At 45.0% G+C, this 15,377-nt stretch overlaps 1 protein-coding gene across 4 annotated transcripts in view; it reads right to left on the reverse strand.

The window, feature by feature from the left end:
• Nucleotides 1–13,288: 13,288 nt before the first annotated feature.
• Nucleotides 13,289–15,377, reverse strand: part of LOC129695557 (lysine-specific demethylase 4C-like) — a 324,943-nt gene continuing 322,854 nt past the window's right edge. For all 4 annotated transcript variants that reach the window (XM_055632624.1, XM_055632625.1, XM_055632622.1 and 1 more), the window contains exon 22: nt 13,289–14,383. In XM_055632624.1, coding sequence (XP_055488599.1) covers nt 14,213–14,383 — 171 coding nt within the window. In that variant the 3' untranslated portion in view covers nt 13,289–14,212. The remainder of the gene's footprint in view (nt 14,384–15,377) is intronic.

Below are 15,377 nucleotides of genomic sequence, written 5' to 3' on the forward strand. Positions count from 1 at the left end.
CCTATAGTTAGAATTCCAGACAGCTTTTGCCACATTAAGGGTCATTGTGGAAAGTAAAAGTTAATTTTGTAGGAGGTAAAGGGCCTGTCTCACTTGGGCGTCATTTGCGCATCATTTACGTAACATAATTTACGCGTCACAATGCATGACACGCACGTGATGCGCGCATGGTGCGCATTACGCGCACACGGTGCATGGTGACGTAGGCAGTGACGCGCCATTGCGAGCGGCGCCCCACGATTTTTGGATGTACAGGCAGGCCCTTAAGTTTTCAGTAAATAAAAAAGTGGCTGTGTGTCAGGAAAAGGTGTGGGCATAAATGGATCTACTTGGTTAGAAAGATGTAATACAGAGCTTGATGGGGCCTTGGCCTTTAAAATATTATGAGTGGCATAGATTAATTTGTTGATGACTTAAGATTGGCAGGTACGTAAGTCACGAAGAGGATGTGACAAGGATGCAAAGGAATGGGGATAGATTACTCACATGTTGCTAGTAGAATATAATTTGGTAGTTATAATGCAAAAATAATGCAAATTTGACCATATTGACAGGAAAATAAATGTTTATCTAAGTGTTGGGAGATTGCAGAGCTCTGAGATATAGTCAAAGCTAACAGAATATTATTGTTTATTATTAGGGAAACTGAATCCAAAAGTAGGATATCCTTCTGTTTTATTGGGTATTAATGGTCCCATGTACAGTATTTGTCTCTTTATTGAATAATGTTAATACATTGGGAGCAGGTCAGAAAAGATTTACCGCCATGGAATGGATGCTTTGTCTCATGCGGAAAGGTTGGGCAGGCAACCCTTGTATCAACTAGAGTGTAAAATATGTGAAAAGGACTTGAATGAAACATAGAAGATCCTGATAGTCTTGACTATGAGGATATGATGAAGATTCTGGAGGTCTGACCCTTAAGATGATGACTTCATTGGTCAGGCAGTTTTGGTGACATGGAATTTGCCGTGTTGACTGAGCTGGGTATGGCTTTGTGTGTCTAATTTAATACTGAGATTACAGTCAAGATTTCATTCTTGTGCAGATGGTTTACATTCAGGTCTACAACGCTTGGTTGAATTGCAGATGCTGGTAAACACAAAAGGACACAAAGTGACTCAGTGGGCCGGCCAGCATCGCTGGAGAACATGGAGAAGGGTCCCGAGTTGAAACGCCACCTCTCCATGTTCTCCTGAGATGTTCCTGACCCGACGAGTTACTCCAGCACTTTTTGTCCTACAATCCTTGGTGTTCTGTCTGGTTTCTTGCCCATTGGCATCTCGCTTTAAAATACAATTTACCCATTTTAACCAATCTTTTGGTTGCCTATCTCTTTTGGTCTAACTTGATATAGTCAAGTGAAACTCCTTCACACATATCTCTATAATATCAAAACTCCTCGTCTTGTTTATGCTGTGTGTGTGTGTGTCAATCTGGTTAATTTTCCTATTTTCTTCCAAAGGCTGGGCCACAACCTTCCCATTTTCATAACATTCGGGGAGCATCGATGCACAGCTATTTTCAGGTCACTCCAGAGATATTCGATCGGGTTCAAGTCCGGGCTCTGGCTGGGGCACTCAAGGACATTCACAAACTTGTCACAAAGCCACTCCTGCGTTGTATTGGCTGTGTGCTTAGTGTTGTTGTCCTGTTGGAAAGTGAACCTCTGCCCCAGTTTGAGGTCCTGAACGCTCTGGAGCAGGTTTTCATCAAGAAACTCTCTGTGCTTTGCTCCGTTCATCTTTCCCTCAACCCTGATTAGTCTCCCACTTCCTGCCGCTCACAGCATGATGTTGCCACCACCATGCTTCACTGTAGGTATAGTATTGGCCAGGTGATGAGCAGTGCCTTGTTTCCTCCAGATGTGACATTCAGGCCAAAGAGTTCAATCTTGGTTTCATCAGACCAGAGAATCTTGTTTAGGTGCCTTTTGGCAAACTCCAAGTGGGCTGTCATGTGCCTTTTACTGAGGAGTGGCTTCCGTCTGGCCACTCTACCATAAAGGCCTGATTGGTGGAGTGTTGTAGATATAGTTGTCCTTCTGGAAGTTTCTCCCATCTCCACAGAGGAACTCTGGAGCTCTGTCTGAGTGACCAATTGGGTTCTTGGTCAACTCCCTGACCAAAGCCCTTCTCCCCTGATTGCTCAGTTTGGCCGAGTGGCTAGCTCTATGAAGAGCCCTGGTGGTTCCAAATATCTTCCATTTAAGAATGACGGAGGCCACTGTGCTCTTCGGGAGCTGCAATGCTGTAGAAAATGTTTTATACCCTTCCCCAGATCTTTGTCCCGACACAATCCTGTCTCGAAGGTCTACGGACAATTCAGTCGTCTTCATGGCCTGGTTTTTGCTCTGACATGCACTGTCAACTGTGGGATCTTATATAAACAGCTGTGTCTTTCCAAATCATGTCCAATCAATTTAATTTACCACTTGTGGACTCCAATCAAGTTGTAGAAACATCTCAAGGATAATCAATGGATACAGGATACATTAAAGCTCAATTTTGAGTGTCATAGCAAAGGGTCTGAATGCTAATGTAAATGTGATATTTTAGATATTTCTTTTTAATTACTTTGCCAAAATTTTAAACACCTGTTTTAGCTTTTTTATTATGATGTATTGTGTGTAGATGATACTGTATTTCCGAACTTTTTAATCGTTTAAAGTTTTAAAAACAGCCCAAACACTCACCAATTTCTAAAAAAAAACCTGAGTGACGTCACAATGCGCTCGCAAGGCAGGATGGGACACTCCGGGAGGGAGGGGCGCACCAGCGCTCGTATGGCGGTGCTCGATGTTGGAGTGAGGATCGAGCCCGGAGCTTGGGATGGGACCGAGGCCGAGAAAGAAGCCGCTGGTGGAACCATGCACAAGCCTGGGTCAGGGGTCAGGGACGGTGAAGTCACAACCTGCACTGGAGCCCAGGTGGTGGCCGAGCTGACGGCTGGAGACTGCCTCTGGAACCAAGGATGAGCCTGGGTCTACAGCCAGGGCCAGGTCGAGTACGAGAATCAGGCCCAGTTCCATGCCCTGGCGCTGCTCTACGACCTGGCTCGATCCTGGGGCAGGAAATGGGAGTGAGGGGAGGAGGATGAGGGAACTGAGATGGGGGTAGGGTCTCTACCCCCCCCCCCCCCCCCCCCCCCCCTCTCTCTCTGCCGCTCTATACCCCTCTCCCTCTTCCCCCCTCCAACCCCCCTCCCCCTCTACCCCCCCCCCCCCCCCCCCCTCTCTAGGAAGTGGTGAAACATAGAAACATAGAAATTAGGTGCAGGAGTAGGCCATTCGGCCCTTCGAGCCTGCACCGCCATTCAATATGATCATGGCTGATCATCCAACTCAGTATCCTGTACCTGCCTTCTCTCCAAACCCCCTGATCCCTTTAGCCACAAGGGCCACATCTAACTCCCTTAAATATAGCCAATGAATTGGCCTCAACTACCTTCTGCGGGAGAGAATTCCAGAGATTCACCACTCTCTGTGTGAAAAAGGTTTTCCTCATCTCGGTCCTAAAAGATTTCCCCCTTATCCTTAAACTGTGACCCCTTGTTCTGGACTTCCCCAACATCGGGAACAATCTTCCTGCATCTAGCCTGTCCTACCCCTTAAGAATTTTATAAGTTTCTATAAGATCCCCCATCAATCTTCTAAATTCTAGCGAGTACAAACCGAGTCTATCCAGTCTTTCTTCATATTAAAGTCCTGACATCCCAGGAATCAGTCTGGTGAACCTTCTCTGTACTACCTCTATGGCAAGAATGTCTTTCCTCAGATTAAGAGACCAAAACTGTATGCAATACTCCAGGTGTGGTCTCACCAAGACCCTGTACAACTGCAGTAGAACCTCCCTGCACCTATACTCAAATCCTTTTGCTATGAATGCTAACATACCATTCGCCTTTTTCACTGCCTGCTGCACCTGCATGCCTACTTTTAATGACTGGTGTACCATGACACCCAGGTCTCGTTGCATCTCCCCCTTTCCTAATCGGCCACCATTCAGATAATAATCTGCTTTCCTGTTTTTACCACCAAAGTGTATAACCTCACATTTATCCACATGAGTATTGCGTTTGGTGGCCAGTCCACCCCTGTGACGCTCACCTGTGGCGCCCACCCCCTACCCCTCCTCCCAGAATTGGGGGATGGGACCCAACTGGTCCCACTTGGTCTAGTACACATTAAAGATGCTTGAAGGAACAAGCGTGTCTGGTAAAAGGAGTAGATTACCCAATTATTTCAGCGTTTGCTGAAAATTGGTGGTACTGATTGTGGATGATCAGCCATGATCACACTGAATGGCGGTGCTGGCTCAAAGGGCCAAATGGCCTACTCCTGTACATATTGTCTATTGTCTAAAATGAACCAGGTTAGTTTGTGAGCGCAATCCTATAGTGCACAGATCCTGAAAAGATATAAGCATACGATAAACAGCTAGGAAGAGATTCGGAATTAGGGAGCAGCTGTTCAAATTCAAGGCATACATAACTTCTGTTTTGCTTTACGGTAAAATCTGGCACATTCAGGACGTTAGACTTTAATGATACAGAGCAGAGCAGAGCAGGCCCTTTGGCCCACATAGTCCATGCTGACCAGCAATCCCCCTTTACACAAATACTAGTCCTACACACTAGGGACAATTGGTAATTTGACCAAAGCCAATTAAACAGATGATCACAGTTAAATTATACTTTAATTTTGTGCCCCAATTTAAAGCTGGTTACCAAGCTCTCAGATCTGGGTCTCTGCCCATCCCTCTGCAATTGGATCCTCGTCTGTCCGTATTGGTGGAAATGTGTCATCCTCGATAACAATCAGCATGGGAGCACCTCAAGGCTGCGTGCTCAGCCCCCTGCTGTACTCACTCTATACTCATGACTGCGTAGCCGGACATAGTGCAAACTCCATCATCAGGTTCGCCGACAACACCACTGTTGTGGGACGTATCACTGATGGGGACGAATCAGAGTATAGAAGTGAGATCGACCGATTGACCAAATGGTGCCAGCACAATAACCTGGCTCTCAACACCAGCAAAACCAAGGAAGTGATTGTGGACTTCGGAAGTGGTAGGATGGGGACCCACAGTCCCGTTTATATCAACGGGTTGATGGTGGAAAGGGTCAAGAATTTCAAATTCCTGGGCGTGCATATCTCTGAAGATCTCTCCTGGTCCCAGAACACTGATGCAATCATCGGCGCCTCTACTTCCTGAGAAGATTACGGAGAGTCGGTATGTCAAGGAGGACTCTCTCGAACTTCTACAGGTGCAAAGTAGAGAGCATGCTGACCGGTTGCATCGTGGCTTGGCACGGCAACCTGAGCATCCAGGAGCAGAAAAGGCTGTAAAAAGTTGTAAACACTGCCCAGTCGGCCCTGATCTCCCTACCATCGAGGGGATTTATCAGTCGCTGCCTCAAAATGGCTCCCAGCATCATCAAGGACCCACACCATCCTGGCCACACACTCATCTCCGTGCTACCTCCAGGTAGAAGGTACAGGAGCCTGAAATCTGCAACATCCATGCTCAGGAACAGCTCCTTCCCCACAGCCTTCAGACTATTAAATACAACTTCAAGATACAACTGAACTATAACAGCCTATTGCACTTTATCTGTTTATTGATGTGTGTATATATATATATATATATGGTCACAATGATTTGATCTGTATTCATTACTGTGGTTGGGGGAAAAAAATGGAAACCAGTCATGAATTTATCTTGTGTGAAATGACAAGCCTGGAAGATTGAGAAACGAAAAGTTGTATTGTGATGGTCAGGGAAAATGTAATTACATAAGCTGGTTGTATTATAAATCTGGATGGAATAGTTTGAATGGAAGGCAGCATAAAAGAGAAAAAAAATCGTTATTTCAATTGTATATGCAGAATTTCTTATTACAGCAGATTAATTTATATTTACAGAAGTGAGAATCCCTCATCTGCTGACCGAGGAATTAAAACTAAGAAGCATATTCTGATGTAGCTGTATTTCACCAGTCTTTTTGAGGACATTGGATATGACCTCTTTTTTTACAGAAATGTAGTTGCCGCTGCAATGTCGTGGATGGGGTCCTCACCTGTGACTCCTCCATTTCCCACAGATTTGTTCTTGACCTCCTCCGTCCTTTCCCCTACTCCAGATAAAAGATACACTTCCGCTGGTCCTTGCATTTTGTTCCACAAGCTACCACATCCAACACGTCATTCTCCAAGGTTACACAAAAAAGCTGGAGAAACTCAGCGGGTGCAGCAGCATCTATGGAGCGAAGGAAATAGGCAACGTTTCGGGCCGAAACCCTTCTTCAGACTGATCGGGGGCGGGGGTGGGTGGGGACAAGAAAGGGAAAAGGAGGAGTAGCCAGAAGGCTGGGGGATGGGAGGAGACAGCAGGGGGACTGAGGAAGGGGAGGAGACAGCAAGGACTAACAAAATTGGGAGAATTCTCCAACCTTTCTGCCAGCCTCTGTGATGTTCCATTAACCCTATCCATCCCCACCCTTTTCCGATGACTCGTTGGTTTGCTCATCTTCCCCCATTCATCCCTCTCCTGACACTTTGCCTTGCAACCGCAGGAGGTGTAACACCTGTCTATACACCCCTGCACCATCCTTGATTCAGAAACCCCATGACTCCTTCCAGATCAGACAGAAGTTAACATGCACCTTCTCCAACTCATTATTGCATTCCATGCTCTGAATGTGGCCTCTACATCAGTGACACTAAGGTAGACCAGGCTGAACACTTGCACTGCCAGCCAGGGCTTGCTGGAGCTCCTGGTTGCTGGCTGTTTTAAATCCCATTCCCATACTGGTCTGTGCATCCTTGGACTTTTCCACTGCCAGAATGAGGCCATACATACATGAACTGGAAGACCAGCACTTCACATTCGGCAACCCATATTCAATTCTCCAATTTCAGGTAAAACTGCATACCAACTCTACTCCTCATCTGCCCAGCAACCACCACCCCCCCCCCCCCCCCCCCCCCCCCCCCCCCCCAGTTCCTTTCTCTTCCTCCACTTGATCATCATCCACTGCTCTCTTCTCCAGTCCCATTTTCTTCCTTCCTTCCCCATTCCATTCTTTCCACCACCCCTCCCTCTGGTTCACTATTTCACTTCCCACCTACTTCCTTTTGTGTTTTCACCTCCAGCCTTGGCTACTATCTCCACCATTCTCTTCCTCACCTGATTCAATTGTCAATCAACCCCTTCTTACCTGGATACACCTATCAGTTGCCAGCTCTTGCTCCTCGCCTTCTCTTCACCACATTCTAACAGCTATCTTCCCTTTGCACCATCAGTCTGAATAAGAACATGAATTACCTGAGAGGAAGTATTGGCATTTTTAAAGGGCTTTAATGAGGAAAAATCCCCTGGGCCTAACCAAATACATCCTTGGACCATCATCTTTAATCACAGGTAAAGTCCGAAGACTGGAAGTTGACTAGAGAGTCAAGAGTCAAGAGTCAATTTAATTGTCATTTGGACCCCTGGAGGTCCAAACGAAATGCCGTTTCTGCAGCCATACATTACACACAAATAGACCCCAGACACAACATAATTACATTTTACATAAACATCCATCACATAGCTGTGATGGAAGGCCAAAAAAAACTTATCTCTCCACTGCACTCTCCCCCCCCCCCGATGTCAGAGTCAAAGTCAAAGCCCCCGGCTGGCGATGGCGATTGTCCCGCGGCCATTGAAGCCACGCCGGGTGGTGCGAGGTCGCACACCGGGTCTTGGTGTTGGAGCCCCCGGTGTGCGCTCGCAAAGTCCCGCGGCCATTCCAGCCGCGCGGGGCAGTGGTGTCAGGCCCCGCTCCAGGAGCTCTTCAACCCCGCAACACGGGCGGGAGAATTCGCCGTTGCAGGAGCCCCGAAAAGCGGTCTCCCTCCAGGGATCCGCGGGCTCCCGGTGCCGCCGTCCGCAGACCCGCAGTAGCAGCCTCCGACTCAGCAGCAGCAGCGGCATCGGCAGCAGCAGCAGCAGCAGCAGCAGCGGCAGCAGCAGCAGCAGCAGCAGCGCTCCTCCACCGCTCCACCCGCTCCGGTCTCGGCCAGCTCCGCGACGGCAACGGTGAGTCGGCACCAGAGTCCCCGGCTTCTTCCCGTTGGAGGCCGCTCCTCGTTGCGGCCTCAACGACACCTGAGACCCGACGAGAAAAGGTCGGGTCTCCAGTGCAGGGAGAGATTCAAAAGTTCCCCCACCCCACCCCCATCCCCCCACACACACACCCCAACATAAAATAACAAAAACTACATAAAAACACAGACAAAAAATAATAAAACGCGGACAGGCTGCAGAGGCCGCTGCTGGCCGGAGCCGCGCCGCCTACCGGATTTGCACTAATAGTGTATTGTTATTTAAGAAGTGGGCAATAAGGTGAAACCAGGGAACTAAAGGGTGGTGAAGAATGTTGGTGGAGGAGATTCTACTAACATTTGGAAAGGCACAGACTGACTAGTCCTTGTCAGCTTAGCTTTGTGCTTGGAATATCATGTTTCACGAATTGGATAGACTTTTTTTGAAGAGGTCACCAAGAGAATTGACAAGGGCAGGATGGTGAATGTTGCCTTATGGACTTTAGCAAGGCCTTTGACAATGTCCCACATGGTAGGCTAGCCAGTAAGGTTAGTATGCATATAATCCAAGGCAAGCTGACCAATTGGCTTGGAGAAATAAATCATTGGGTAATTGCGGAGGCTTGTTTTTCTGATTGAAGACCTGTGAGCGGTGGAGTGCCATGGACGTTGGTGCTGGGCTCACCGCTGTTTGTTATCTACATTAATGATTTGGAGTGACAATGTGATTAATATTGCTGGTAAATTTGCAGATTACATCAAAATTGGTGGTACAGTGGATAGTGAGGAAGGATATCTAAGTTTACAAGAAGATCTAGATCAATTGGGAAGGTGGGCCAAGGAATGACAAGTGGAATTTAACTCTAAGAAGTGTGAGGTGTTGCACTTTAATATGTCAAACAGGGCAGCACTTGACAGTAAATGGTAGACCCATGGAGATTGTTGCAGAGCAGAGAGATCAGGAACTGCAGGTACATGGTTCCCTGAATGTGGCAAGTCAGGTTGACAGTGTGGTGAAGAAAGTGAATGGCACGCTTGTCTTCATTGGGAAAGGTATTGTACAAACGTCGGGACATCATGATGCAGCTGTACATGTCATTGGTGAAACACTATGGGTCAAATTAAGGTGATGGAACTAGCCCAATATACCAAATTGGAAGACATGGACGCAATGGGCCGAAGGGACAGTTTCTGTGTTGTATAGCTCTGTGACGCCATAAATGTGTTTAATAGGGATCAAGAGATGAAATGAATAGAATGGAAAGCTGATAGGGCTGGATGAAGAGAGATAAAGTACAGGCAGTTGGGATGAACATCCTGTTTCAATGAATTTAATGAGGATTTACTTTTGGAAAGTAGGCAATCGCACCAAGGAGGAGATTGTGTGCTCTTTTGAGGAAATAATGGATGTTTCGCCACAAATTAGTGGAGGCATTACAATTGATTTCAACACTGCAGTCTATAGGAAAAATACTTAGGATTTGGGAAACTTTATCACGGAGAAAATGTGCAAAAAATCTAAATGTATTTCATAAAAACATAATTTACATATACAACTACTTTTCCCTGTCTGTGTGCATGTTTATCAGCCATGTATTATGCCAATATTTAAACCATGCACTTCAATTTTTGCAACGTGTAAATAAATGAACGTATTGAATGAAAATGTGCATAAACATTTACATTCCCTTTAGCTATCTAGTCGGTTACTTTGCACAGCGGTTAAATTTGTCAAGCAGAGCTGGCCTTTTAACAAATCTATACAATATGGAAAGCTGACTTTTTATTGATGTTAAGATGTTTATTTTGCTGATGAGCAGTATGTCTCAGTTGATTTGATCCAATTCTATTGTACTGCGCACTTTAGCAATAGAGTGGATCAAGGTGAAGACTGATGACTTTAGGGAAAAAAACCACTAATACTATTGATTTCTTAACCTATCATATTGTGTAAATGTAGTTGAACATGTACTTTCTGGTTCCTTGCCCCAGAGGCAGTCTTGATTAAGAAATGCTAGTTCAATTGCAGTGAAAAGATACATAAAACCAATACCTTCTCCTCATGTCCACTCATGTCAAGTTTCTAACAAGGTACTGCACACTGGTCCAATCTGCCTAGATAGTTAATAGTAGTGAGTCCCTCTATTCGGAAACAGTAACCAAGATAAGACTGTCACTTGGTTTTCTCGCTGCTCTGTGAGATAATAGAAAATGCATTTGGGGGAAAAATAGAATTGATGCATTTTGAAATTATTTTACAAATTGGGATAAGACATTGAAACATAGAAAATAGGTGTAGGAGCAGGCCATTCAATATGATCATGGCTGATCATCCGGAATCAGTACCCCATTCCTGCTTATTCCCCATATCCCTTGATTAGCCATAAGAGCTCTTTCCAACTCTCTCTTAAATATATCATGTTACTTGTCCTTCTCTCCAGTTTCCAATCACAAACCAACAATCATTACAAAAATTTTTTAAGGAAGATCTTGATCCGAAACGTCACCCAGAGATGCTGCCTGTCCCACTGAGTTACTCCAGCATTTTGCGTCTATCATTGACTTAAACTAGCATTTGTAGTTGTTTCCTACTAACTTTTTTAATACTCTGACTCAGTTGGGCCAAACATGGGCAGGTGGGACTGGTGTAGATGGGGTGTCTTAGTCGTCAAGGGCAGTTTGAGCTTCAGGTCCTGTTTCCGTGCGTTATGACCCAATGACTCCAAGTGTGACAGTGTAATGTGATATATTCTGCATCTGGTATTTCCCTTTACACACTCCCTCTTGTACGTGTTTGCTTGACTGTTTCGGTGAAGTTGAGAGGTAACAACAGGGTAGATACTAAAAGGCTTTTTATTTTTCATATGAATTTGCTCCTAGCTCAAAGCAATCTAATCAGGTTGCGATATATCAGACCAGTATAGATTTTAAAATTGCAAGGCTAAACAGGTTCAGTGGATTGCAAGAAATGTTTCATTTCCTCCAAACACAAGGCGTAGCTATGGGCACACGCATGGGCCCCAGCTACGCCTGCCTCTTTGTCGGGTACGTTGAACAATCCTTGTTCAATACGTACCAGGGCCCCATCCCCGACCTCTACCTCCGTTACATTGACGACTGCTTTGGGGCCACCTCCTGCACCCACACACAACAGACTGACTTCACCCACTTCACCACCAACTTCCACCCGGCACTGGACCATTTCCGACACTTCCCTGCCATTCCTTGACCTCACCGTCTCCATCGTAGGGGACAGACTTCTGACCGACATACACAACAAACCAACTGACTCACATGGCTATCTGGACTACACGTCTTCCCACCCTGCCCCCTGTAAAGACTCCATCCCCTACTCCCAATTCCTCCGCCTATGCCGCATCTGTTCCCAGGATGAGACGTTTCACACCAGGGCATCGGAAATGTCCACGTTCTTCAGGGAACGGGGATTCCCCTCCGCCACCATAGATGAGGCTCGCACCAGGGTCTCATCCATACCCCGCAACACTGCTCTCTCTCCCCATCCCCGCACTCGCAACAAGGGCAGAGTCCCCCTAGTCCTCACCTTTCACCCCACCAGCCGGCAAATACAACAAATAATCCTTCGCCATTTCCGCCACCTCCAACGTGACCCCACCACTCGCCACATCTTCCCATCTCCCCCTATGTCTGCCTTCCGCAAAGACCGCTCCCTCCGCAACTCCTTTGTCAATTCTTCCCTTCCCTCCTGTACCACCCTCTCCACGGGCACTTTCCGTTGCAACTGCAAGAAATGCAACACCTGTCCCTTCACCTCCCCCCTCGACTTCATTCAAGGACCCAAGCAATCATTCCAGGTGCGACAAAGGTTCACCTGTATCTCCTCCAACCTCATCTACTGCATCCGCTGCTCTAGATGTCAGCTGATTTACATCGGTGAGACTAAGCGGAGGTTGGGCGATCGTTTCGCCGAACACCTCCGCTCAGTCCGCAATAACCTACCTGAACTCCCGGTGGCTCAGCACTTCAACTCCCCCTCCCATTCCCAATCCGACCTCTCTGTCCTGGGTCTCCTCCATTGCCAGAGTGAGCAACACCGGAAATTGGAGGAACAGCACCTCATATTCCGCCTGGGTTGCTTGCGTCCGGATGGCATGAACATTGAATTCTCCCAATTTAGCTAGCCCTTGCTGTCTCCTCCCCTTCCTTAACCCTCGAGCTGTCTCCTCCCATCCCCCCGCCCTCAGGCACCTCCTCCTCCCTTTTACCTTCCTTCTCCCCCCCACCCCCCATCAGTCTGAAGAAGGGTTTCGGCACGAAACGTCGCCTATTTCCTTCGCTCCATAGATGCTGCTGCACCCGCTGAGTTTCTCCAGCATTTTTGTGTACCTTCAGTGGATTGCAAGCTGTCTGCAGACTGGCAAGATCTCAACAGCCATTCTCTATTTGGTTTGCATCTGATTTCTTTGAGAAGTGACCTTTGGTGGATTTTGTCATTCAAGGAAATGCTGATCCCATGTACTATACACTCCACAATGTGTTTTTATTTAAACTGGAAAAAAAATTCACTTAGTGTTATATTATTGTCTCAACACAAAACGTCACCTATCATGTTTTCCAGAGCAACTGCCCGACCTGCTAAGTTAATCCAGCACTGTGTCTTTTTTGTAAACCAGGATCCACAGTTCCTTGTTTCTCCACTATATTATCGTCACAATTTATGCCTGTGAAATTAACAGTTTGTGCAGCAGGAATGTTTTTCAACTCTACTTATCCCCTAAGAATTTACAGGTGGTCATATAATAAGACATTAGTAAGATTTTAATTTTCAGCAAAATGGTCAAGTGTCTTTTGTAAAGGGTACGGTACATTTTATTATCGGTAAGGAGAGATTTTGTTAGTCTGTACAGGGACAAATAGTTGTTGTTTTGTGGAGCAAGTGGGCAAAAGGACTTGTTGAATTCAATTGAAAATAGAGTTTTACCTTTGGGAGATTCTGTGCAGAACAGTATGAAGCAGGCAGGATTCAGTTTTGATCCCTGAAGGGTTTATGTGGGTTATGAGAATAATTGATGTAGCATGCTGCGAGATGTGGAAAGCAGCAAAGATTTTCCTGGCAAAAGGTTTGAATATAGTCACGAATGAATGGCTGCTTTATGCAATAGTGGACAAAGGATTAAATATTCACCCCACCTGATGGATTCGAAAGACCAGAAGATGATCGGTGCTGGTGGTTTTATTCAAAGCTGCCCATTCATAAACTTTAGGGTTTTTAAAGAGGGAAATTACATTAAATAACCATAAAATAACAATAACGCCAAACAGCTATAATACAAGAGCAATGAGTTGCTGTTCTTAAGAGAGCACTTAAAATGATTTAAACCTCGCACATTGCTGCTACAATAAAGCCCCTAAAGTATAAACCTTTTTCCCTTATGGAGGAATCAACTCTTTTTTTTCCCCTTTACATTGCTCACTAAAAAACTAAAGACAAAGGATTATGTAAGGCATGGCTTCTTGCTAAAATACTCTTATTAGGTAATTTCAAAAATGTTGTCGGACTCTTATTTTACAGCATAGAAAAGTGTCCGAGACAATTTTAAAAATGCTTTATCTTTGTAACTGATAAGAGTACCAAATAACAGAAAATGTACTTGTTTGCAAACTATCTGTAACTTATCTATATTTTATTAAATATAAAAAATCTGCTCTCAGGTAGCAATGGATTGTTTCTTTTTCTTTTGCACAGTATTGTGAAGAAAAGCAAAAGAGGAGTGATTCTGTCAAAGTCTCAAAATCACAAGGTTAAAAACCAGCAAAACAAATGCTACCCAAAACTGTAGCAGTCATATAAAAATATTTTAGTACACAAGCATGTTAAATTTTTTTAAAGGCTCCCAATTAGAGCCCGTTTCTGAGACACTTGAAAAATTATTCATTCACATCGGTGAGAGTCCTTGTTCCAAGAAGCAATATCCAGGTATTTCTTCATCCCTTTATTCTTCAGAGGAGCTCAAGGAATTCCTCGTTTTTTTTGTTGGACAGACTGAGTATTACACAATTGTAACCCAAGCAGGTCAGAGATTTATTTGCAACTTATTGAATGTGCTGATCAAAGTTTTCCTTTTGGCTGTCAGCATGATCTTATTGTCCTTGGCGGCAATGGGTCTGGAAGAAGTTTCCCAAGAAAGTGCGATAACCAGGATCATCAACGTACTCGTTCATGAATTTGTAATTCAGGACTCGCGGTCGCTTCTTTGCCTGAACCTTCTCGGTGGAAAACGTTGCTTCATAGCGCATGTCTGAAGCTGAAGACTAACAAACAAAGGTATATTATAAGAAATTCAATTATTAGAGCATTGCATTGCCTAAAGAAGCATTTTGAGGGAAGGGGGAAGGAGAGTTAAGAAGGGAAAAGGGAGAGTAGTTATTGGTGCCACTTCACAATTAACATTGTTCTAGGGATGAGCACTTGACCATAAAACTACTGGTAATTTTCTGTAGAATATTACCGAAGCAAGTTGTGCACAAAGTGATTATATTAAAGAATGATGATCCCAAAGATCAAAAGACCATGACACAGAACTGGAGTATACAGTTGAAAATCTGGCCCAAGAATTATAACCAACATAGCTACTCTTGTTTTGGTCACTTAATCATTGATTTTGAAGAAAGCAGCATTGAATAATAGATCCTTTTTAATATCTGGATTGAAGGACGATTGAGTAACATATACTTCCTGCACACTTAACCGACAATAAAACATGCTTCACTCCAGAATTACTTGTAACCTCAGTCCAACATTGCCCTTGGGTAGCAACAAATTAAACAATACATCAGTCTAAATTAATATACTTTACATTATTTAGTCAGTTCCCTTTATCTCAACTGTTCCTCAGTTTAGTTTGCTATTCATAGTCATAGCACGGAAACAAGCCCTTCAGCCAAACTAGTCCATGCCGACCAAGATGCCCCGTCAAAGCTAAATTTCCACTTGCCACTTACCGCATTTAGCGTGTCCCACTAAACCTTTCCTAACCATGTATTTGTCCATGTGTTCTTTAAATGCTTTTAATAGAACCTGCCTCAATTACTTCCTCTGGCAACTCGTTACATAGATCCACCATCCTCTGAGTCAACAAGTTGCACCTCAGGTCCCTATTAAATCTTTGCCCTTTCACCTGAAACCTATGTTCTCTAGTTCTTGACTCACTTACCCTGAGTAAAATAATCTGCATTTACCCAAGCTATTCCCCTCATTATATTATACACCTCTATAAAATTGTTCCTTGCAGTGCAGGAGGCTGAG

The sequence above is a fragment of the Leucoraja erinacea genome, chromosome 3 (genome assembly GCF_028641065.1).
Source record: "Leucoraja erinacea ecotype New England chromosome 3, Leri_hhj_1, whole genome shotgun sequence".
Taxonomy (NCBI): Eukaryota; Metazoa; Chordata; class Chondrichthyes; order Rajiformes; family Rajidae; genus Leucoraja; species Leucoraja erinaceus.